The sequence below is a fragment of the Epinephelus fuscoguttatus genome, linkage group LG22 (assembly GCF_011397635.1).
Source record: "Epinephelus fuscoguttatus linkage group LG22, E.fuscoguttatus.final_Chr_v1".
Taxonomy (NCBI): domain Eukaryota; kingdom Metazoa; phylum Chordata; class Actinopteri; order Perciformes; family Serranidae; genus Epinephelus; species Epinephelus fuscoguttatus.
The window spans coordinates 26,217,228-26,243,216 of NC_064773.1; the positions used below are offsets into that span (position 1 = coordinate 26,217,228).

The 25,989-nt window shown below is 40.3% G+C and overlaps 1 protein-coding gene across 27 annotated transcripts in view; it reads left to right on the forward strand.

Annotated features, from left to right (window-relative positions):
• Window positions 1-25,989, forward strand: part of plxnc1 (plexin C1) — an 88,112-nt gene that overhangs the window by 32,052 nt on the left and 30,071 nt on the right. For 5 of the 27 annotated variants that reach the window (XM_049566287.1, XM_049566285.1, XM_049566284.1 and 2 more), the window contains exons 8-16: window positions 15,254-15,329; window positions 16,227-16,268; window positions 16,401-16,534; window positions 18,890-19,069; window positions 22,254-22,362; window positions 22,711-22,881; window positions 22,967-23,128; window positions 23,215-23,314; window positions 23,462-23,563. In XM_049566287.1, coding sequence (XP_049422244.1) covers window positions 15,254-15,329; window positions 16,227-16,268; window positions 16,401-16,534; window positions 18,890-19,069; window positions 22,254-22,362; window positions 22,711-22,881; window positions 22,967-23,128; window positions 23,215-23,314; window positions 23,462-23,563 — 1,076 coding nt within the window. Of the gene's footprint in view, window positions 1-3,122; window positions 3,338-3,362; window positions 5,140-6,130; window positions 6,254-12,997; window positions 13,133-13,254; window positions 13,356-13,431; window positions 13,538-13,617; window positions 13,784-13,991; window positions 14,095-15,253; window positions 15,330-16,226; window positions 16,269-16,400; window positions 16,535-18,889; window positions 19,070-22,253; window positions 22,363-22,710; window positions 22,882-22,966; window positions 23,129-23,214; window positions 23,315-23,461; window positions 23,564-25,989 lie in introns of those variants that run through there. The other 22 variants (XM_049566280.1, XM_049566277.1, XM_049566275.1 and 19 more) reach the window with 9 other exon arrangements.

Genomic DNA, 25,989 nt, shown 5'->3' on the forward strand with positions numbered 1-25,989 from the left:
TCCTGCAGTCTTTAGTATTTGGATTTTACAGTATCTTTCAACCATTTTCCATATTGTTCAGCTCAGGTGTAGTTGTATCTTGGAGGCCATTTGAAGAATTCAAATGTGTGTTCTGACATAGAAACCAGGGTTCAGGGGCTTTTTTATGTGATTAAAAATTACCTTTTGCTATTATATGGAGTATAAGTGATAGAGGAAACTGGGGACATCAAATGATCAGTGTTTTAATGTTAATCATATTCAGTTTTTGTTAATTGCTCCTGTGCTTGGTTTTCTTTTACTTAAAATATATATACAGTACAGGCCAAAAGTTTGGACACACCTTCTCATTCAATGCGTTTTCTTTATTTTCATGACTATTTACATTGTAGATTCTCACTGAAGGCATCAAAACTATGAATGAACACATGTGGAGTTATGTACTTAACAAAAAAAGGTGAAATAACTGAAAACATGTTTTATATTCTAGTTTCTTCAAAATAGCCACCCTTTGCTCTGATTACTGCTTTGCACACTCTTGGCATTCTCTCCATGAGCTTCAAGAGGTAGTCACCTGAAATGGTTTTCCAACAGTCTTGAAGTTCCCAGAGGTGTTTAGCACTTGTTGGCCCCTTTGCCTTCACTCTGCGGTCCAGCTCACCCCAAACCATCTCGATTGGGTTCAGGTCCGGTGACTGTGGAGGCCAGGTCATCTGCCGCAGCACTCCATCACTCTCCTTCTTGGTCAAATAGCCCTTACACAGCCTGAAGGTGTGTTTGGGGTCATTGTCCTGTTGAAAAATAAATGATCGTCCAACTAAACGCAAACCGGATGGGGTGGCATGTCGCTGCAGGATGCTGTGGTAGCCATGCTGGTTCAGTGTGCCTTCAATTTTGAATAAATCCCCAACAGTGTCACCAGCAAAACACCCCCACACCATCACACCTCCTCCTCCATGCTTCACAGTGGGAACCAGGCATGTGGAATCCATCCGTTCTGCGTCTCACAAAGACACGGCGGTTGGAACCAAAGATCTCAAATTTGGACTCATCAGACCAAAGCACAGATTTCCACTGGTCTAATGTCCATTCCTTGTGTTTCTTGGCCCAAACAAATCTCTTCTGCTTGTTGCCTCTCCTTAGCAGTGGTTTCCTAGCAGCTATTTGACCATGAAGGCCTGATTCGCGCAGTCTCCTCTTAACAGTTGTTCTAGAGATGGGTCTGCTGCTAGAACTCTGTGTGGCATTCATCTGGTCTCTGATCTGAGCTGCTGGTAACTTGCGATTTCTGAGGCTGGTGACTCGGATGAACTTATCCTCAGAAGCAGAGGTGACTCTTGGTCTTCCTTTCCTGGGTCGGTCCTCATGTGTGCTAGTTTCCTTGTAGCGCTTGATGGTTTTTGCGACTCCACTTGGGGACACATTTAAAGTTTTTGCAATTTTCCGGACTGACTGACCTTCATTTCTTAAAGTAATGATGGCCACTGGTTTTTCTTTAGTTAGCTGATTGGTTCTTGCCATAATATGAATTTTAACAGTTGTCCAATAGGGCTGTCGGCTGTGTATTAACCTGACTTCTGCACAACACAACTGATGGTCCCAACCCCATTGATAAAGCAAGAAATTCCACTAATTAACCCTGATAAGGCACACCTGTGAAGTGGAAACCATTTCAGGTGACTACCTCTTGAAGCTCATGGAGAGAATGCCAAGAGTGTGCAAAGCAATAATCAGAGCAAAGGGTGGCTATTTTGAAGAAAGTAGAATATAAAACATGTTTTCAGTTATTTCACCTTTTTTTGTTAAGTACATAACTCCACATGTGTTCATTCATAGTTTTGATGCCTTCAGTGAGAATCTACAATGTAAATAGTCATGAAAATAAAGAAAACGCATTGAATGAGAAGGTGTGTCCAAACTTTTGGCCTGTACTGTATATATATGTATATATTTTTTAATGTTGATCATACATAGTTCTTGCTGTTTGTATTTCTTTTTCTTAGTTTTCTTCTTCTTTGACTTAAATGTTATTATCTTTATTTCAGAGTTTGGTCACAGAGAAAAACATAAATACGGCTAATAAAAACAGCTTTATTAGTTGACCATTTGAGAAAAGGCACTTACTTTTCCCCACGTCACTCTATACTTTCTATTGATTATGGAGTGTATTGTACTCGTCTGCACATGAGCTCACACTATAGAAGCCAATCCTCGTCACCGGACAAGCAGCAAGGATGAGAGGGAACAAGATTGGGAATATTGTGAACAAATGACTCTCTTGTGAAACCTGAGCGGCCCTTTGCGTTAGATATTTGTAATCCATGCTTTATATATAGCTGTGTAAGACAGACACGTAGAAACAATCAGAAATTATTGATGTGAAGTTCTGATAGCTGTATCACCATCAGTAGACCATACTTGTTCAAAGTGTATTAAATCAATGAGAGCGCGCCCTCTGGTGGCTGTAGGATTAAATAGACACGGTCTAACCCGACTTGAAGTGAAACAGACGAGCTGTGATGTACAGAGTGTTTCTCAGTGGACTGAATGCATCAAGGTTCAGGAGCCGCAGTTTTCATTTTGACAGCTGTTTTAGATTTAGTCTTAGTCTTGAGACAATAATGTTGATAAGTTTTAGTCGACGAAAATTCAAAACGTTTGTTTGCGCATCTGTCCCTGCACATAACAAGATACAAATCCCATGTGTAGGGTTGTTTTGTGGGTGAACAAAATAAATTTCTGTTACACATACAGACTGCATGCATTCATATACAGAGATGTTAGTCTTTATTTCTACACATCTCTGTATCATGATGTTGTTGAATATTATTTGTGGCCTACACCATTCAAGTATTGTTTTAATAGGCTACAGTAACTGTTTTATATAAACATAACTTTTAGTTTTTTTAGTCATCTCTTGCAAAAACTACACGTCACATCCGTATTGCAATGAATTGTGGGCAATTAAATCAGTGAAGTCTGCTTAAGTCTGCAACCTAAGCGGACTCTTTAAAAGTCTGCAGAAGGTCGTCATGAGGCCCCTTGTGGACTGGTTGAATTGTGGATTTGGAAAGCCCTCCGCATTCTCAGACTTCCGGGAACGCGCCCCGCGAAGTCTGCGAGTCTGCAAGTGCGATGAGGTTCAGACATCTGGGTTCAGCCCCAGTGTTGTAAACCAGGGCATCCATGACGCACAGGGTCACGCCTCACAGCCTCTGCTCTCCAACGTTAACGGGAACAAACTGAGGACCAACTTTGATCATGCTGACTGATTGTTTCGGAGAAATCTACACTGAGCATCCTGCAAGACAAGAGACAGAGGACAGAAACATGAAACACCACAGCAAGCTGCTCAGAGGTAACTACATTATCATAAAGATTTCATATTTCAAAGCTTCATCCGATGACTCAAACTTTTCAAGACGACTTTTCAGAAACTGAAAGGAACATTCAACAATTGGATGAAAAGAACTTCCCAAAGCTGACACTAGATGTCAGCCAGACATCACGAGATATCTTCAAGCTGTAGTTTAGACATCCAGAAAGTTGAATTTTGCAGTTTTAAATGCCTGTGACCATAATGGTGTAACCGACCGTAAGTCATACTGTAGCCTGTGGTCACTTTTTGCTTTGTTTCATGGCTCATAGATGCTGGGTGAGAATGAAATATGCTGTGTAAACTGCGCAGATCCCCTTTTATGATGGTAGGGACCATACTCATGCGCTGGCTACAGCGGGCCAATCACAACTCCCTGTTACTCGCCCCGGCTTTGGCTCCTCACGAGGTGGATATCATCATGTGAACTGATGAAAGTGTTCATCAAACGCTTTGTAGTCAGCTCGAGGCCATCGCCAGGAAGTCATATCACTGCATACACTGGTTATGTGCAAAGACAAACTTTGTAGGCTTTGTAGTTGCTGTTTTAACAATGGAATACGTTCAGCTGAGTGAAAACAGGTTGCAAATCATTACATAGAAATAATTATAATGTCTGTCAGTTTTTGGTTTCGCTGGGCGCGCTCCCTCCCACTTTCAGCACTTCTCTTCTCAACAGACGCGCGCTGCGCTTTTACGCACGACAGTGTGGAGGAGAGCACAGTGCCATGAAGACCGTCAGTGTGTGAGCGTTTGGCTGCCACCACAGCAAGAAGATGATCCTGCTGCCTGGTCTGCTTTTTATTCTCTGGGGAGAACCGGGTCGGTGCCTGGAGGAGAATGCAGGCTTCACTTTCGATGGAGACATCCGCCACTTCGCCGTGGCCAACGACACGGTTTACATCGCCACAGAGGAGAAGCTGTACCAGCTGAGACACGACCTGACTCTGGTCCAGAGTCTGACCCAGAGAGGAATCTTGAAGGGAAGTTATCAGACGAACGATGCTGAGTTTTCCCGGGTTTCTGAGACGGACAAGTGGAACGCAACTTTCAGCGTCAACGTGTTATTAGCGCTTGTTCAGGAGGACACTTTGATCAGCTGCGGTGTGATCGGCTGCGGTTACTGCGAGGTGCTGGACCTGAGGAACATTTCAAACGTACAGTACAAGGAGCACATCAGGGTGGGATCCCCGTGGCGCAGCAGCGCGTCCGTCGGCTTCCTGGTGGATGTAGAGGAGACAGTTACGGAGACATACATTCTGAGTGCCATAGAGCGAAATGAAGGCAAACCCACAGAGACCGGCTGCTCAGTATCAGAAGCGGTGTTCCTTCATAATACGAATAACAGACAGGACAGAGGTATATTCTCTCACTCTGACAAGCACATTGCCCCTGTAATCAAAGGCAGGCACACGGATGGCAATGTGGAGTTTGTGGATGGATTTCAGATCAATTCAATCATTTATCTTTTCTCCATCCTGCCTTTAAATCAACAAAGCAACGCCATCCGTCTCATTTGGCTCGAGGGCAAAACGAGCAAAAGGGAGACTCTCAAATCGCTGCGGGGCGCGACTCTCCGTGTCTCTGATGATGGTAAAGGCAGCAGACTCATCGCCTCCGCGGTGATCCCGGGTGGGCCGCCGGTGCTCTGGAGCGGCGTGTTCAGTGTGGACGGAGGAGAAACCAACACCGAGCTGCTGCTGTTTGACATCAGCCCGGATCTCACCGGAGCCACAGATGCAGATCCAGACTTCTGTAGTGTCTGCAATGGCAGAGGAACGACGGTGGGTTGTTGTGTTATAAATAGATTTTTGAGTGATAGCGCATGTTGTTGTTTCCACCTGTTACAGCAGTGTAATGTGTGATCATGAAGCATCTACAGAAAGACACAGCACTTCATTATTCTGTGTCAACAAAGTTTCAAAAGTAGAAACACATCAAATGGTTTCCTCCCAATGTGGGAACAATGTAATGATAAGATGCATTAAGTCAATGTCTGTGGCTCATGACCATAAAAACCTCCTTATAATAATCTAACAATAATAATAATAATAACTTTTTTCCAGACCCTTATTTGTTAAAGGTCTAGTGTGTAGGATTTAGTTGCATCTTGGGTGAGGTTGCAGAACTGAAACTAATGCCATGTGCCAAGCTTGTAGGAGAACTGAAGTGGTTAACACGAAAATGCAAATGCCCTACCTCGAGCTAGTGTTTGGCTGTCCACTCTGGGCTACCTTAAAAACAAAATGTCTGACTTGATGCTAGAGGACCTGCTTCGAATGTAGATATAACTGGCCCATTTTAAAGTAACAAAACGACAATCATTCTTATTACAGGTCATTATAAACTAATGAACACACAGTTATGTATTTAAATAAAATTCTACACACTGGACCTTTAAGCAATGTTGATTTGATTTTCTTGAATTGTGTCCAAGTAAAACCCAAAATCAAGTTAATAATATGTTGAAGTAGACAAATAAAACCACACAGAAATTAAACTGAAATGGGATGTGTCCCCATGTAAATGATAATTTTGTAAATGACACTATGTAATGCGTCTGCCAATACATTCCTGTTGCATCTCAAATTCAAAGACACAATCAAATGAGAAACAAAAAGATGACTCACCAGAAGTACATTTGATGACCTTGCAGTTCAGTTAATTAAGTTTTGAGTAATCATAAGCTATTTCATGCACCCTAAATACTTTTCATGGATTTTACGAATGCTTCTTGGGTCCTAATCTTATGATCAATGTGTGTGTGTTTCTCAGCCAAAGACACTGAAGCCAAAGGCAGTTCTCTTCAGGCAGAACAACATGACCTCTGTGCTGGCAGTGACACAGAAGGCCTGGATGGTTTTCTTCATTGGGACGGGAGATGGGCAGCTCATTAAGGTGTGTACAAAAAGTGATTTGCATCTATTATCAAAAAAAAAAAGAAAACACTTAATATCAACCACGCAGGTCATAGTGTGAATCAGGAGCTCTCTTTTTTCGTCTATTCATTAAAGCCACAGTGAAGTGGAAAAGTTTATTTTTCACATAGTGTACACCTAGTAATATTGAATGGTAAAAAAAACCCATTGCATATATTTCAATCAGGAGAGACAGAAGAATGAAGTACAGACAATATTTAATACAGAATATGAGTGTACAGAAACAGATGATTCGTGCTGATTAGATTTAATAGAAGTCTTTGGGACTTGGACACCAGAAGGAGATATTATGTGATGGAGAGACATCTGAGTGGCAGCAAGATAAATACCCCCATAGAGTCCAGACACTGGTGGTGGTGGCTGATGACTCTGAGGCTGCTGAGGATGATGAGGCTGATGAATCTGTAAACAATAGGTGGTGATCAGTAGGTGGAGGGCACACAAGACTGCAGCAAGAAAGAAGTACAGTGGAGACAGAACCATGTTTAAAATGAGGAGCAGTAAGATGATAGGCTGACAGAGAAGGTGTGTCGCTGCGCTTTTGGTTGTTTGTGAATCAGCTGATGACTCAATTGACAGACCTAGACAATGACACCTAGAGATAGTGAGTGAGCATTTGTGCAGGGAGTGAATGGCAGGGTGAGAAAGAAACTTACATCCTGAGCATGAAAAGTATTGTCTTCCTAACTCAACTTTTGCTAGAGCTTCATTTCCTGAACAACATATTTATTAAATGATTGGAAGGACGATGCCATGTCAGAAGAAAAATGTTCCAAAACACAAAGTGGAGCTATAATCTAATTTTATTTGATGTTGAATGCAAATTGCTTTGGCAACTTGACATTTCAGTCCTCTAAGCAAGGCGTGAAAAATAATATCCAATTTCTTGTATTTGTTTTGGTTAATACCGATCAGCTTCCTGTCATCCCCTTCTTTAATTCGTCTGTCCTCTTTCCATCTCTTTGATACAACAATTGATATTCTGCAGAGAGTCTTTACACATGCTCACTTACATGAATTGAGCGGAATCTGGGAACACTCTGCACTAACCCTCTGCTAGACACAATAGGTTCTTTCATGCTGAGTTTACTTTCACAAGTGTTCATAAAACCCCTAAGTGTATTTCTCACCACTTTGCAGCTGAGACCTAACAGGGAAGAAAGGCTTTTCTATTGACTTGCTGGCAAATGTAACACACAAGGGAAGACAGCTGATAGCTTGTAGAAAAAATGATGCAGAAAGTGCAGACCATTCGCCTTTTGTTGTCCAAGATGATAGCATGATGTTGTGTGAGGTGTAGACCAATCATTAGTCTCGCCACCAGACAATCAGAGATCTCCGCCTTCTGATAGTCTGGGGACACTCCTTTCTCAAGTGTGTTTAACACACCGGCGAAAACGGCCGGCAACAAAGCAAGGCCTCTTGCATTTTTGAAAAGGACACGCCTTCTCGGAAATGTGCGCTCCTCCTTTTCTTGTCCGCAAGGAAACAAACACACAGAGAGCTTGAAAATGGATGCCGAGAGATTTAACTCCGTTTTATCAAACGTGTGCTCATCTGTGAAGAAAATATTTTTTCCAGCGGATGTCGTAGTTACAACATGATTGAGCTAACTGGAGTAGTGTCATGTCAGGCTTTTAACAGATGACATCCTGATGTTAGCTCTGCTGCTAGTGTTAGCTGTCCCTGTCAGCTGCAGCCACTGCTGCTTTCTAGACGCCGTGATTTCCTAAAACTAAATAAATACCACATATAGCATTACAAAATTGCTTTGCTAGCTCAATCATGTTGTAACTAAGATATCCGCTGGAAAAGATATTTTTTTCACGGACCGTTTAATGAGTTATTACCTATTACAGACACTGCTAACGGCTAACAGCTAACGGTTAAACGTGCACACAGAAATAGTAATGTTTGTTCAATCATTGTGTTTATAGACTTTATAAACATCGGAGTAGTCCAAACGGTGATACAGTGATGTGAAAAATGTGATATATAGGCTATATATATAGCTAAAAGCTCTGCTGGTTTTCTACCCGGAAGTATTTGTAAACAACAAGGCGAATCCCTCTATAGTCCGGCTGGACGAATGAGTCATGGCCTTGTAAAAGATTATGTTTGTTTCTTTTAGTTGGCGAGAATGTGTCGCCGCAAACGCGACAAACATCCACTGAACTTTGACGGCGTTTTCTGCGAGCGCGGCTGAGCCATTTTGTACCGCTATACGTGTTTCTAGTGGGACTATGTTTACAAGCACAAGAGTTCAGTGAGCCACCAAAGGATCGCCCTGCAGATTTACTATTGGTTCTGCAACGTAGGGAGTTTTTTTTAAACTCTGAAATTGTATCCCCCCATCTAAACACAAAATCAGGGACAAAGTCATCAGTCTTTAGTTAAGCAAAGCGTCTTAAGACTGACTTGTGAGTCTAACCAATCATTAACTGGAATATACATGAAAACATTTGCAAGATATTGTGAGCATTCAAATGGCTGCATTTAGCATTTTTTTTATATGGAGTTATTTTATTCACATTTTGCACCCTGGTGTTTTCAGACCTAGAGTTGTCTTGCTTTGGTCCGAATCAGGGACTAATTTTGTTGTTGGAGAATTGCCTAGAGTTGGTTGGTGTTGGGCAGCATTTATAACCGGACCAGATCAAATGCCTTGTGCGAGAAAGCTGCTCTTGATTGGTTAGAATTTCCATGCGAGAAAAATCCAGGACGCAACAAAAAAGAAGAGTACACTTGCAAGATAAATGTGACACTTTCTAATGTCACAATGGAGGGACAATTACGCAGGTTGATTTTAGCGCTGGTCATCGTGTACGACATTGCTGCTTGTTCACTTTAGGCAAACCATACAGTTTGAAAACGGGATGCGGCTCCAACTAGAAAACAATGTTTTGATGCGCACATTAATAATCCTCCAGGACTGTAACATGCTCATGCTTGTTTCACCTAAACAATGAGTAATGTGACTGCAGTTGGTTCGGATCGAGGTTGGAACATGTTCTCACCACAAACAGACTGCACCAGAGTTCTTTTTAACTGGACCGAGACCACCTCTTTGAGAAGGTCTCGGCTGATTGTTTTGGTGTGCATGTGAGTGCTGTGTTCACACCTGCCTGTATAATAAACTGTAGTTCGACTGAACCTGACCAAACAAGGCAGGTGTGAAAGCACCCTCAGTGCATCTCTCATCAAAACCTGCCCTGATTTATCATGAAATCAAATCTAATGTGAAACATCATGTGTTGGGAGAGTCGCTTCACTGTCAGGGTAGTATGGATGTGTGCAGGGTTAAGTGGAGCAGGTCTAACCACTTTACCCAGACTCATCTGCAGAACGCCAATTATTGACCCCAATAACGACCCCAATAATGACCCCAATAACATACCCACTGTCAACCCTTTACCTCTTAACAACAGCTGATCTCAGAGCTCTGGATGGTTCATAACAGAGCAGCGTATCAGACATGTATTTTGGCCCCAAATCATTCAGTGCTTTGTGAGTCAGTAATAATATTTTTAAGTCAATAATTTGATGTAAAGAAAGCCAGTGCAAGGCTCTGAGGGCTGGGGTGATGCATTCAACTTTTAGTGAGGAGTCAGGCAGCAGTGTTCTGAATAAGCTGCAGTTGTCTGATTGATTTTTTTAGAGACCTGTAAAGACACAATTACAATCATCAAGGTGTGAACAAGATTCTCTTATTGAGTCTTATTGAGACATGATTATTTTAAGTCTAGCTTTATTTCAGGGTGATAGTGGGTTGATTTTGTAATTCTGTAATTGTATATTTTGAAATTAAAGTTTGAATCCAGAGCTACACTAACGTGTTTGATGTCTTAAACATTTGAGAAGAAAATTCCGGCACATCCAACCACTGATTTGTTTAGTGCATTTATTTAGTAACTGTACTGGTTAATCATCGGAATTTATGATGTACTTCTGAGTTTTCACTGGAGGCATCAACATGTCCTGAGCAGCACAAAATACAGTTGCATCACATCCTGTGTACTGGTAAATGGTGAAGTGAGGCAACACAATGGAAGTGACATGATGTGGACATAATGACAGAAACTCAACAGTAACACTTTTTCTGTGCTGGTGTGAGTTCTTTGTGGTGTCACAGGACAACAAAGTGTTCCCATTAGGAATGAAAGACACCAATGGATTTCGGTCTACCTCAACAGCTTTAATGGTGTTGGTCATTAGCGAGTGGCTTGACATCTAAGAGATGTCTGAGCCACAGACTCCCCAGTAAATGCGGAATCACCGCAGCCATAAATTGGAGCAGCAGATAAATTTGTGTCAGTACAGGTGTCATGCAATATACTGGTACAAAATACCCTATCTCAGTGTCATCACATGACTACAGTCCCTTACTCTCATTGAGTAACTGTATTCATCAAATCAATGACTGGATGTGCCAGAATTTTCTCCAGCTAAATCCAGAAAAGACAGAGGTATTAATTTTTGGCCCTAAAAATGAAAGGGCAAAGATCAGCACCCACCTTGGCTCTATGTCATTGACAGCTACAAATCAAGCCAGAAATCTTGGTGTTATTATTGACTCAGACCTGAACTTCAACAGCCATTTAAAGTTTATTACTAAATCTGCCTATTACCACCTGAAAAATATAGCTAGAATTAAGGGGTTTCTGTCTAAACAAGACATGGGAAAACTTATTAACGCATTCATTTTTAGTAGGTTGGATTACTGCAATGGCATATTTACAGGCCTTAACAAAAAATCAATCAGGCAGCTGCAACTGATTCAGAACACTGCCGCCAGAGTCCTTACAAACACCAGGAAACTGGACCATATTACACCAGTCATTAAATCACTACACTGGCTTCCTGTGAGTCAAAGAATACAGTAGATTTTAAAATCTTACTGCTGGTCTACAAAGCCCTGAATGGTCTCAGACCAAAATACACGCTTGATCTACTGGTTCCCTACGAAGCATCCAGACCCCTTAGGTCATCTGGAACAGGTTTGTTGTGTGTTCCAAGAACAAGAACCAAGCAAGGTGAGGGAGCATTCAGTTATTATGCTCCTCACCTGTGGAACAAACTTCCTGTAGATCTGAGGTCTGCTCAAACTGTCAGCTCCTTTAAATCAGGGCTAAAAACACTATTGTTTACTGAAGCGTACTCTTAGATTAAATACTTACCTGCTGTATTCTACTGCCCGTACTTTTTAACTACACACTGCTGATTTATGCCTTTTATTATTCTACTTCTTTTCTTATCCTGACTGTTCTATTTGGGTTTTTTGTTAAATCGGCTGCAAATGTCAGAGATTTCAGGGCTGAGGACTGAGTCCGGGCTGAAATCTCCAATAGGAGAGGTTTCAGAGTCTAAGGAATTAAGAGGTTGGGCTGTCGGCATCCCTCCGGGGGGTGACCGGGAAGTCTGAGTCAGCTGCTGTGACTCGACACTGGGGAGCATGCTGTGAATTCAGATCTAGAAGGGAGACGTCCAGTGATGGATCTTTAGAGTTCATTACGATCTGAATAAGACCAGTGTGTGGAACCTGTGTCTGGCGGGATGATAAGACTCTGAGTGAAGTACTCAAGAGCAAATAGTGGGCGCGCATTGGGTGTATTATTAAGGGCCCAAAAAGCATTTTCCCCATAGACCACCATTATGAAAGCGACGTCTGTGAAACTGCTGACAGGACACCTTGAACTGAATTACAACATTTTTGAGGTCATCACACTGTAAAGTCTGGCTGAGTGGGAACTTGTAGGTGTGGCCAGTGGGAGGAACACTGTGTTGCATTCAGTGGGCTGCATAGCATGGAAGTAAACTTTGAAGCTAGAAGCTTTTCGTGGGTATTTGCCAGGCGAGAAATTCTCTTTGGACTTAACTGACCATTTTGGTTACCAGTATCCAGATATAATAATATTACATCCATGATAAGAAATTGCAGCAAACCTCTATTTGTGAGATAGAGTGGAGTGATTGTGTCATGAACTGAGAAAGTAGTCACGCCCCCTCTGTGTATATGTTGTTATCCAAGCTTTGTTTGCTGTTGTGTTATGAGAGACAGTATGGCAGTTTGTGCAGGTTGGTGCATTTGAGTCCCTGTGTGTGCACTCCACTGGCTAGCCAATCACCACTGTTAACGCTGTGCCAACCCACGCTGTCGTAGCAGTAGTGTAACGCCCACCCATCGTTCCCCACCCAGTTAGGACGTTATCTCTGTTTGCACTGTCACTGCTGTTAGCACCCTTAGCCACTGACTGCCGGCACAGCCACCTCCATGTTGAGAACCATATGCAGACAACCTTCAACTCATAGATATGCTCTTAATATCGTATACAGCTCCTTTAAGGAAGGCATTATTTTATGGTTGTGCTGAATCTCAATTAATAGAGCCAAATAAACAATTTTCCTGACTAAATAACACTGAGTGAAGCTCACTGTAAAAAGAGCAAGTTGTAATCTCGTCATAAAAATTACCCAAACAATTTGTTTCAGTTGACACCTTTCATACTGTATTTTAACCAGAATAGGTCAAAATCTTCCTCTTTTCACCTCCAGCTCTAGTTTGCTTGTTGACTCACTTCCACGTAAAAAAAAAACTTTCTTGAAATCCATTCATTAAACCATAACCTATGATTGATTGACCTTTGATATTCATAAGCAGAGTAGCTCAGTCAGAAACATAACAAAGCTACATTTTCATTGTCAGCTTGCTGTGGACAGGAACTATCACACCACCTGTCCCACGGTGCTCTACAGGGCCAACGATGACCACAAAGTGTTTCCCAAAATGCATCTGGATCAAGTGGACCTTAAACATGTGTACCTGCCATTTCAAAACCAGGTCGGTGCTCTGAACCTGTAACACCTGTGAGGCTCTGTTTGACTTTTTCACATTTTTTTAATAACCACAATGTCACATGTACGTAAGTGTTGCTAAGTTGCAGTGTTTATGTGTTGTTCTAGATGAAGCGTGTGTCTGTGTCAAAGTGCAGCACATACACAAAAGTGCAGGACTGTTGGTCTGCTCAGGACCCATACTGCATCTGGTGTGGCTCTAAAACAAGGTCAGGGAAACAACATCTGCAGCTGACCCCTTCAAACAATTACAAACATGGTTAAAACATAAATTTCTCTTCCTAGATGCACATTTGAAGACGACTGCCAAGATTCAGACTGGTTATCCATTCCTGATGATTTTCAACACAGAATGGTTTCCCACAGAGTTGTAAAGGACGACACCGACCAGGTACAGATAAGCTTTTACCTCTAGTCAGTTGTGACAGTCAGTTATTTCTCTTTTAAACACTCACATCCTTCCTTTCTCAGATCACACTTAACATCCAGACACACCTGACTGTGGGCCAGACGGCACGAGCTAACTTTAACTGTCAATGCTCATCAAGTCCCAGTGGTTTCATCCTCTGGGAAAATCCTCCCCCACAGTTTCCACAATGCAGCTGCTCCCTTTCAAACAAAACACTTCCTGCTGAAGGTCAGTGACTTCTGATAAATATAATAATCCAATGAATGAAATACCTGATGATCGATGACCGTCACACTGTCACAAGAATCCTATGAGATGAAAATGTTGACTACTTTGTGTTGTCTCACAGTAAATTGTTATAATTCATAAAAAAAGTGTGTTGCTCAGCATTCTGACTGAGGCTCTTAAATTAGATGTATTGTTTTTGAATCATCAGGCCTGCACATCACAGTTAAGCTGAGACTTGGGACGACACAATGGTCGCATCATTTGAGGCTATTCAACTGCTCTGACATCAGGGGACCGCCAACTTCTGTCCTGTAAGTGTATAAAATTTGGGGCAAAAGCAGTTCTTGTTGTTCTTGTTGAGGAATTCCAAAGATGGCAGCCTGAGGGTTAGGGTCAGTGCAACATGGTGAGATTTCAAAGAAAGTTTGGAAGACTGATTTTCATTATTCAGCAAGGCAAGAGCATGACCATAACATAAGACAGAGTGAGACAGGAGGGCTTTTGCATTTGCCATAGATAGAACGCCCTTTAGGATTATTACTGTATAAGTGCATGGTGTGTGCATATATAAGAGGTGTGCATTTTGCTTAGGGCTAAGTTTCAAATGTCATTTAAAAATTTTTAATCTAGGTTCTGTTCACATGCAGTTCTGATAGTTGACATGGGGGAACAGCTTATGTTCGAGATGAAAGAATACAGCGCTTGCATTGTTCCTTTCAGGATAGGAGTTAAAGACAGTAGTGTGACATGGGTGTTTCTTGAGGAGGTGGGGTATAAAGCATTGCACAAAATGTCTTACATGTAAGTTTCTGAAAAAATGGGTTCTTGGTATTCAAAATGTATCTGTCACATAGGAGAATGATGAAAAACAACTTAATAAAAAGTTTCTAAAACATTTCAAGCGTATAATAAGCACTGACCATCAAGAGTGGATGGCACAAAGAAATGTTTGGCTGCAATTGGACTGTGAAGAAAGGGCGCCTGAAAACCTGAAAAGATTTTCCTAAACCGGGTCCAAATTTTCAGAGGGTGACCAATAACTTGGTAGCCCTTGGTACATCTGAGGCAAGTGCAGACCCAGGCAGGGCGTGAAGGGTCCAGATGAAAATGCATTCGGTAGGGCAAACAACGGATGTTTGCAGCCCTATAGTAAAATTGGAAGTTAAGTAAAGTTTAGAGCTAAATAAGGTAGCAAAGCCTCATTGTGCTTTTAGCAAGGGATGAAACTAGTTGCTTTGACAAAAAACTAAATAAACTGGTTGAAAGGGAAAAAGTATGAAACTAAAAGGACAAAAAAAGATAGCATCCAAGCATCCTACCAGTAGCCTCGCACTGTGAACATGGTTGGCAGTGGCTGTGTTTCATCATCAGGAAGCATATACAGTGATGCAATTTGTTGTCGTAATGTTGTGTCAAGTGTTATCATCAGTGTTACCAACAATAACAAGGGATAACTTATTTTCTCCTCAGGTGTCGGCGGTGTATTGAGGCTGGATGTGGCTGGAGCACAAACAGCTGTTCCTGGGCAAATCAAGGAGTGGGGGATGTAATTATGCATGTTTTATGTATTTATCTAACATAGGCTTTTCCAGATTTTTCAAGCGTTACCTTTGGACATAAATGCAACAGCAACTGTATTAAAAGTTTGAGATGTCTGTAAAATTTAAGACAATGAACCAAACCAAAACCCCTGCTCTGATGTTCAGGTATTTGGTACTTAATGAGAACTGAGAATTACAATAGAATTTTAACAAATTTTTAACACGATATGTGTAATTCACATCAGCTACTGGAAACAATTAGCAAATACCAGATGAGTTGATGAAGAATATCAGTTGATTTTGCTGGAATTTTCACAATTTATTCCTATGCATTGCTTCAGTCATGCAGAGATTCACTTGTCTGATCTGAGAACAAAAGGGAAACAAGAGGAAACAGCTAGCTTCCATGTAAAGTTATTGAAATGCCTTCCAGCATCACCAAAAAGGTTATATTTACGTGTTAGCGTAAATATAATATATCGTAAATATAATATATCGTTAGCTAATTTTAGCAAGCTAGGCACCAGCTGACACTACTTGATGTTCAGAGTTCAGACAAGGTGCATGCAAAGATGGCAACCTCACCATGAGGACAGGTTGAATTGCAGAGTGCAGTTCATTGGGCCTAACTGTATGATCAGTAACTAGCTAAGCTAACTGCTTATTAAACCAAAATGTGTTTCAGTGTCTATTTCTGCATGTTCAACACATACAATAACTAAAAAAGACAGCATAATAGTTGTTTAAATATTACTTAAGCAAGCTGTTTTTTACTGTTTCCAGTTTTTAAGCTAAGCTAAGCTAATGTTAGCTGAAACAGGTCCTGAATCAACTCTTAGTATTGCTGTACAGTGAATAGCATGCAAACCTGCTTAATGTCTTCTCTTCACTTTCTCTTGCAGGACAGTGTTTGCCAAAAAATAGACTCAGGGGTGACATTTTCTGTGAGTGTGAACCTCAATTCTCACACACATTTCTCCTCTGATGTTCGCCTCATTCACATTCAGTAGAGATTGAAAGGTCAGAAAAAGGTAATGGTTTAAAACTCATAATCTTTCTGTTTGTTTTACTGTCAGAGACCAGAGATCACCTCCATCACTCCCAGCGTTGTGTCTTTCTATGGCAGAAACCATGCGGTGTTGTCAGGTTATAACCTCAGTGATGTGACCAGAGTGAGGATCCAGGCGGACATGGACTGCACTCCACGAGAGTGAGTCACTAGTGAATAGGATTATGCTTACGCTATGCATGCCAGTTCAAAGATAGCATTGTATTGTAGGGAATGCCATATTAACAGTTGTATTTAGCCCTGTTCGCACAGGACTAGTATTACCTGGGGACCTGTGGTAATTTGTATTAATTGTGAAGGTCGTCTGGGATCTTCATCCCATGCGAATCTGCCACGTCTGTAACTTGTCAAGTTCAAATTCCACTGCAGATTACCTACCATATTTAGCCAAACACAAAGGTCATGTGATAATATTAGTCTTGTGCGAACTGGCATCACTGTGATTAAGAGTCGAATTTAGATTTTCTGTTTTCTCTGCATCTAGAGGAAAGTCAAAAGATGATGATGAGATGAATGACGTGACAGTGTGTGGCAGAATCAGTTCTGTTTTTCAGAACTCACATTTAAAAGAAAAAAGGAGGTAAAGGATGTACATCACCGTTAGTCGCACTGTGTAGTGTTCCTGTGATGTGCAGAGTGGAGTTACAAATGACTGTGTGCATCATCATATCCACGGGATAATGTCAGTACAATTGAGTAAAATACAGACTACACTTACACTCGTTCATTCTGTACTTCATGTGCGCTGCTCTTTCCTAAAGTCAGAAACTGAATTAACTGCTTCACAAACATAATCAGAAAGATTTTGTTTAAGGTTAAATACTTCCTCTTTCATGTGGTTCACACATGCAATCAAATCCAGATTATAAACTGCCAGTCAGAAACCTGGCAGAAACTTACTGGGCTGAAAAATGAAGCCAACGCGATAGTGCCAAAATGTACAGTTCCTCGAGTGAGTCAAATTAAATGTTAAAATGCACAACTTTACAGCAGAAATAAACATGTTCACAGCCTGGTTCAAACAAATTTTTTGGTCTGTAAGGATAATTTACCTGTTAATGACACTTCTACGGTTGGTGAATCTTTATATAACTCACCTGTTTAAGTGTTATAAAGGCTTACAGTTAATAATTAGGGGGGGGTGGCTGTTTTGAGTGGAAGGTGGGTGCCATCCACTGAAAGTCAGCACCACAGCAACAACTTTTGCTAAGTAATGTAAATATGGCATAACCCCAGATTCAGAGAGTATAGGTGTAGCCATAGCTGTTGCTATTTTAGTGTGTTTTCAGTTCATGAAAGTTAATGTTAATGTTTTGGTCATCTAAAAAAGTCCAACATTTGGTTGTACTAAAAGACTCTCTAGGGAGTGGCATGTTCAGTTTTTGCGATAAGTACATTTTGTTTTAATGTGTTTTGCTAGCGAAAATTAGCATTATCATTATCACAGTAAATTATAACTATAGAAGCTTCAAAACAGGAGTCCACAAACTGATGGGTGACGTCACAGTGGCTAAGTGGCTATGTCAGAAACCCATTCATTATCAATGGAGCACCTGCTGATTTGTCAGCTGTCCAAGTGTTAGCTTTAGGACAGCCTTAAAAATAGAAATGTGTTGCATTTCCTCTTAAAATTAAAAAACATCTTTAGCTCATCAGAACTGTTGCTCAGCCAGACATTTTGGCACCTGCGCATCAACTTGAAACTAAAGCTGAGTGTGCTTCTGCTTTAGGGATTCAGGAATTGAGGCTCTTTCAGGATCTTTTCAATAATGTTTAAATTATTTGACTTTATAGGCTTGCTCTAGAGTTGTGTCAGTTTTAAGCACAAATGTTGTAGCTGTCATAGCTGTTTGCTATGTTTAAGTTATGCTCCATTTTATTTTTCTTTAGTGTTTGATAATTTGTAATAGCAATGATTACTCAGATGTGTTAAAACACCATCTTGCTGAGTTTAAACTAAAGTTTTACTGTAATTATGTTGAGGCAGATTTTGCTGCTGTGCTTCTAGCCATTGCCAGGTTTTCTGTATATTCTGGTTGTTGACCGTCCACCCTAAAATCAAAATACACATTATTTTTCCTCTTACCAGTAGTAAGAGAGAGAAAATAACATTTGAAAAGCTCAACGGCATTGTCACTCTCCAGAAATCATGACCCAGTGCCTCAAGATAATCCACAGACCTTGCTGTGAGCAGATTCATGTATGAACTATTTTCAACTGACTCACCATGCAGAAGGAAGTGTGCATCTACTCATGGACGAGAGGCTTGAGCTTGTGACAGCGTGACATTTAAACACTGATGGCGTTCTCCTTACTGAGCTGTAATGTTAGCTACCTCAACAGTGCTAGGTGAGCTGGCAGTAGATGCACACTTTCCTCTGCATGGTGATGGGTTTAGTTCAATAGAAAGAAAATAGTCCCTCCAAATAAGTGTGAATTGATCTCAGTGAGATTAACTGGTTTCTTTCTTTCTGTCATCCTGTGTCCTCTGATCAGATCTCCTGTGTGGAACAACACTGGTGTGAAACTGATGTTCCACATTCCCAGTGCTGATAATAAAGGTGTGTTCAAAGCATGTGTTCTCCTCCCAGACGGTAGTTGCCACGGCAACACTAAAATCACCTACCGCTCATCCCCATCCTGCAACAAAATTGCACCAAGCAGCACCTGGATCAGGTATGACTGGATTTGTTGGTATTTTCCCAACATAAACGTACAGACTTTAAAGAAAGCTTTTCTGAGGGAGATGTGACTGGGTCAGTGAAGAATACTTTGATGACTGTGACAACGTGAAATCTGATCTCATTCAGATAAAATATTTTTAGCAGCTACTGTGCTGCAGAAAATGCTTTAACAAACTAAATGTCGTTGACATCATGTTTTAGTGTCAGTTTCTCCAAATCAAGGAGCAAGAGCTTCATTTACTCAATGTATACAGCCTACAGTGAAAGAGGATCTGAGAAAGGAAGCTTGTATTAATTTAGCATTTTGGCAATGTGTTTAATAAGAACTTCCGTTTAGTACAGTTAATTTTAAAAAGTTAAGCATGTTTTGTGCTTTAGCACTCAAGTGCCAAGTGGAGAAATGTAAAAATATTTGAACTATAGGTGCTTTCCACAGTGTGTGTTTCGAGAGCAGAAGTAGGCAACGGCGGCACAGACTTACTTCTGTTGCTACTTGCCAATCAGTATAAACATAGAGAATCTGCTCTGACATCTACAGACATATTAGCATATCCAGTGTGAATGCATATCAAATACCCCTCTTGCACACACAGGCTCCTGTTAATCCAGCAAAACGTCAGGACGTTGCAGTATTGCAGCACGCTAGTTTCACATACTCGAGTTTTAAATCAGCGACACGATTCTTATGCTAAGTTAGCGCACAGTCAAGTTTTCAAATATCAACTCTCACTGGGTGGCACTTAAACTTACCAGGTGGAGGCTGTGAAGCATAGTCATGGTCAGGGCGACGGGCGGCAGCTGCACCTGCTGAGATAACATCCTCCTGACACCTGGCCCTGATAACATTACTAAGTTGCTCACCGGCTGTCTCGTAAACTGACTGCCGTTTTTGGCCTCTTCCTCAGTCGCTCCAGACAGCATTCAGTGGAACAGCACCCTTTTTGATACGTCTTAAGCCTTTTGGGGTTGAATAAACATCCTCCTTAATAAAATGAAGTTTGCAGACATGTGCTTTCATGAAGGATTTTGAGCATGGCGCCCTCATCTCCTCTGATCACTGTAACCCAGTGAGCTTGCAATCCATAATCCAATTGAAAGTTGTGGAAACATAAACAAAAATGCATTAGCTTTTTGCTGGAACAATACGGGACACTACAGTGACTTGTACCAACTGATTGCGCCATGGTTTAGCTCAGTTTTAGCTCAGTTGTATTGGTAGTTTTACTCAATGTAAACCGTAGACAACTAGATGTAAGTCTCTGCTTTCTTTGCCTACTTCCACTCTCAGACTGCACAGCGTGAGAAACCCCTATTAGCAAGACATTGCTGAGCTTGACAGGAGATTGAACAACAAAAGCATCTCTCAGCAGGTCAGCAGATATTTAAAGTGACACATACAGCATGCTGCCATCAATCAGTCACAGCCTAATAATTATTGAAGCAGCAGAATATTTATTATGAACAAACAAAATCATCACTGGAAGCTGCCTCTGCAGCCCCTTTCAATGGAGAGGTGTCATGTGGCAACACAATGATCTACATTAGTTATTTGACTAATTTGACTTTGATTTGTTTGTTTTTGATGCTTTATCATTACAATTGCTCTTGACAGCACTGTCAACACTAAAAGCTATCAAGAAGGGACAGTGAAAACTTGCGTAGGCTATTTTGGGATCTGCCCCCAGTGCCATGTCACTGACTTCAATAGGTTTGGCTGAGATTTATTCTAAAAAAAAAAAAAAAAAAAAAAAAAAAAGTTAAAAGTAGAGTCATCTCATGGGGAGAGACAGCCACTTCCTAAAAGCACTGTCTTTCACCATTGCACCAGTTCCCCTTTTTAGTTGCAGCAACTGAAAGTACCACTTCTGCCTTTGTCATAAAACTTCTTTTGGCACTGCTGCTTGTTAATGTGCCCGACGTACGTACATAACTGGAACATGCACATGAAAAATCTGATAATCCCAGGGACACAGGCATTTATCTGTTTTACCTTGAACTTGGACTTAAGTTCACATTATGGTGACAACCTTATTTTATGGTTTTCTTGTCTTGTCAGTACATTTTGGGAAGTTATCACTCATTGCACCATGTTAAGTCACAACAAAATTCAAAAAGAAAGGGGCTTTTTTTCCCCCAGTTTTATCATTTTAGCACCCTGCCAATGCACAGAAACTCAGCCTTTCTTCAAAGTGATAATATTACAGTTTCCACTATAATATTTTGTCATTCACATCCCCCAGTAAGCATGAAAAGTGTGCTCTCTTCATTGTGCTGATGGCTGTGATGCAAATTCTGGAGGGAACAAGTAGGGATGCATGAAAGTGGATTTTTTGCCAATATCCGATATGCCAATATGTAACAACTCTCTTGACTGACAACTGATACAGGTGTTGATATTGTTGATTTATCCCTACCTACTTTTTGTGATCATCAAGTCTCTTCTTTAGTGGAATTAACATTATATTATGTATGAATACTCTTATCATGATGACCCCAGTAGCAGATGGAGACATGAAATACAGTGCTTTTTAGTGTATGTAATATTCATTCATTGTGCAAAATCAGAAAAAGCATGTTGGCAAATTCTAATAGTTAATTTTAATGCCAGTATTGGCCGATACCAATGATGTGCTGATATTATCGTGCATCCATAGGAGCAAAGATGCAAGTAAGCAGTACGTGCTGGTTTTAGCTGCTAGCTGCAGGAGCTCATAATGGCAACATTGGTTTGTCTTTTAGAGCAGAATATCAACAAATGAGTATCAAGGATCCTTAAAGGATGATTCCTAAGGATTTTAATGACCCTCTTTACCTTCACCTTGTGAGCTTTCCTCTAGTGCTATCCTAAGCCAAAACCTGAAATGTCATATTAAAAAATTAATAGCTGATTCCTATTAAATTTGTTATTCATATTCATGATCCACTAAGGATGAAACATAATCTCCTTTCCTGTATGTTAGCTAAATTTATTTTAATGTTGTTCATTTAATCTAGTCATATTGTGGGGTGTAGGGAACACTGAAGTTTCCAGGGGCCACAATTAGAAATGTAAACGTATATTTTCATATGTAGGTAGCCACTAAAGGTGGTAGCCACAGATGTGTTTTCATCATCATCGTAAGAAAATGCTCTGGTATTTCTTCATCTCTGATTGGCCGCTGCTCTGTTTCCTGTAGTGGGAAGAGGAATATCAAACTCATGGGATCGCATCTGGAGTTTGTGGAAGGAGTCATGCACAGCCATGCCCAGCATGAAATCATAACTCCCAGAAACAGACACTCTCAGGTGGGTCTGTAGACGCCACAAAGTCCCAATGTATTGGTGTCTTACATTACTTATATCATGTCACATTATCACATGTAGTCCTAGAGCATTATGTCATACAACACTACATTTAGTATGTTACATGTGCACAAACATGCAGAGTGAAGCAAGTTTTATATTGCTTTGTTATGTTATATGTCACGTCCTGCTATGACACATCCTTTTTGTTTAATTGTATTTGGTTGTATAATATTTATATCACATTACAGTGCTTAGTTTAACATGTGACCCTCATTAACAATTCATGGTATGCTACATACAGATTATTTTATATTTAACACAGAATGGTTTTTTTTTAATTCTCTGCAGAGTCTCACTTATGACACACCTGCAGTTGAAAAAGGGATTTCTACCAGCACTGTGTTTTTGATAGTCGCCAATGAAACCTTGGCCTGCTCCACAGTAACCTACTACCCAGACCCCGAGTTCATTAACTTCACATCAACAAGGACGGGAAAGGTTGTGCGCATCGATATACAGGTAATGCGCGTTTCGTTAGCACACATGTACAAATGTAGGACATGAATACATCAAAGGTTAGCATTTCTTTCTGTTGTCATTTCAGAAAAAAGCAGACAAACTGGAAATGACCCCAGCAGAGCTGTCAGTGTGGGGCGTTAAGGAAGGAAAACAATACCCCTGCATTTTCAAAGAACACAGTAACAACACTGACTTTTTCAGCTGTGAAATTCAAAACACAACCAGCGCTAAATTTGAGGAGTTAATGGTAAATCTTTCAGTCACACATGTTACCATGTATTTGTGCTTTGTGAAATTCCTTTTAAATATAGTGTGGTTATTGCCCTTTTACAGATTAAGTATGGAAACAAGACAGTACTACTGAACAATAAATCTTCATTTCATCTGTACCTGATACTGCTGGTCTTTTTGCTGATACCTTGCATTATTGTTGGTAAGTAAACAAAGCAGGGTTGAAAAAATTGACCCATTTTGGCCCACCATCAGCCTAAAAACCACATACCGGTCAAACCTTAACATGAAAACCATTTGCTGTATGTATTTGCTAAATTTTCTCTGCCTGCTTGGTTTTGTCTTTCAGTGGTGGTGATCGTCTACCAAAGCAAACAGAAGAAGCTCACTGCTAAGATGAACAAGCGTATGGAAGACCTTGAACTCGACATCAGGAATGACATTAGACAAGGTCAGTCACAAATTAATCTGTAGTATAACGGTAAAGTTAAAGCCCATACATTCCCAGTAGAAATCTTTAGTTTTGTCTTTCTTGAAGAACGTTGGCTGTGGATTCATGTGGGTTGACACTGACTCCAATATTGACCCATTTAAACAGTAGGAAAAAGATACAATCTGGATAAGAACCAAAGCTTCTACTGAAACTTCTAAAGCTACTCCTGAAGCATGATCTCCTTTGCTGCTATACCTCAGTGTACGCAAATGCTCACATTTTGCAGAAAACAAAAATATGGCTGCTTCAAGTAGCAGGTGGACATGCACAAACCAACAAGCACGTCTGTTTTCAAACTTAAGGATTTGCATGAGCATCGAGTTGGCTGTTGTGCAAAATTGTGTGTTGTCAAAACAGTTGAAACCTCTTATAGTGATCACGCCTGTCCTGGTCAAATTGACCACTATAAGCAGGTAATTATTATACCTCTTGTTATTCATTCCCCAGGAAGATTACCATGTAATTGACTTTTTTTTTAAAGATTTTTGGGGGTTTCTGCCTTTATTTGATCGCACATATATAGCATGAAAGGGGGAGACAAAGGGGGATGACGTGTCGCAAAGGGCTGTGGGTTTGAGTCGAACTCGAAATCTAGTGGTGAACTAGTGGCCGCCCCGTAATAGACATTTGTATATTTACAACATGAATATAAAGTAATAAAACAGACAGCTTCGCAATTTACTGAATTTTACTAACACACTTTTTAAGTTACTGCAAAAAATTAAAAATGTAATTATAACAGGAATTTCAAATAACTGTGAAATAAAAATACACTAAAATACAGTGCTAAATATAATAGGGGCGGGGGAAAAAACAGATAAAACATAGAATCACGATATTTTTGTGTGGCAGTATTGTATTGGGACAAAGTGCCAAGTATTGATTTTTTTTTTTTTTAAATAATAATAATAATAATAAATTATTCACATTACAAATACAAAATAAACTACAGGTAGCCTACTAGAACAATATAATCAATTGCATCTTCAGCCCACTTGATACATTTTGCTGCAAAAAAAAAAAAAAAAAAATGGCTGAAGTGAGATAAACAGAGTGAAAACTTATAGATAAGATGGATAAAACAAATGTTGACAAAATCTTTCCTTTGGGGACATAATTTACAGTTGAAAAAAGGTAACAAATCACAATATATTATCGCAATACTCAGAATATTGCAACATATTTAAAATCGCAATTATATTGTATTGTGAGTTAAGTACCATAATAATATTGTATCATGGATTCTCTGGTGATTCTCACCCCCAAAACAGAACACAGCATACTGAATCTAAAATATCTTAACAAGGGTGGCTTCAACCACAGGTGCTTTTCCTGCGTGCATTGGCTTTCTGTGTCCACCACAAGCAGCCATGACTGTCTCATTGTTTGTGAAGACCAGACACGGTAGCCACCAAGTTTCGCTGCTGCATCTCGTTGGCTGGTTTTTGGCAGTTTCTCATGAGCTTTGAGGACACTACATTTTTCTTTTTTCCATCATGATTTCAGTGTGCACACAGCACCAACTTTAGGTAGCCAGCTGTAAGCAGACGAGTTACTGTGCGACAAATTATTGTTTTACTGCTAAAAAAAAGTACAATAGTTTTTATTTTGTTTTCCATATGTATTCATGTAGAAAAAGACCCAAAATGAATACTGTAAGCAGACTACTTGATTACGATAAGCAAATTATTCAAAAACTATTTGTATCAGAATGATTCTGTCCCAAGCTTTCTGATTAGCACTGTATTGGTGGTTGATTACTGTAACTGTGATTGGTTTAAGCAGTTTCCACTGTTCTTTCATGACCAAATGCCTCCAAAACTAACAGTATTTCTGTCAACCTCAACTGTATTGTGTTTATATTTCTACTTAGTGAACGTTAGCATGCTATATCACTGTAAACTAATAAAGTGGTAAACATTATACTAGCTAAACATCAACATGTTGTACATGTCACTTTGCCTAAGTGCAGCCTCAGTCACTGGCCCCCGTGTTTAATAACTTCATTTTACTATTTACAGTCCCCTCAGTGTCAACACACACATGCAGTTCCTTTTTATTGCGTTAAATACCCAGAACTTGTTCCGTTTTCTGATGTCACACTTGTCACACAATACGACTGATGTTAAGAAAGATAAATGTTATACACACACACGCTTACACAGGGCCTTATCTGTTGATAGCTTTAAGCCTGCAGAGGTGACAGAACTGTTAGTCAGTCGCAGCACTTTGTCACCCATTTTCACTTCCTCTTTTTATTTGTGACTTAAAAACTGATGCTTGCCTCACAAGTTTGCTGTTTTACCCAACACACAAGAGAAATATGCATATTCTGCTTTGCCTTCATACTGTTTTTGTGTGTAACGTGATTTCTTCAGCCATGC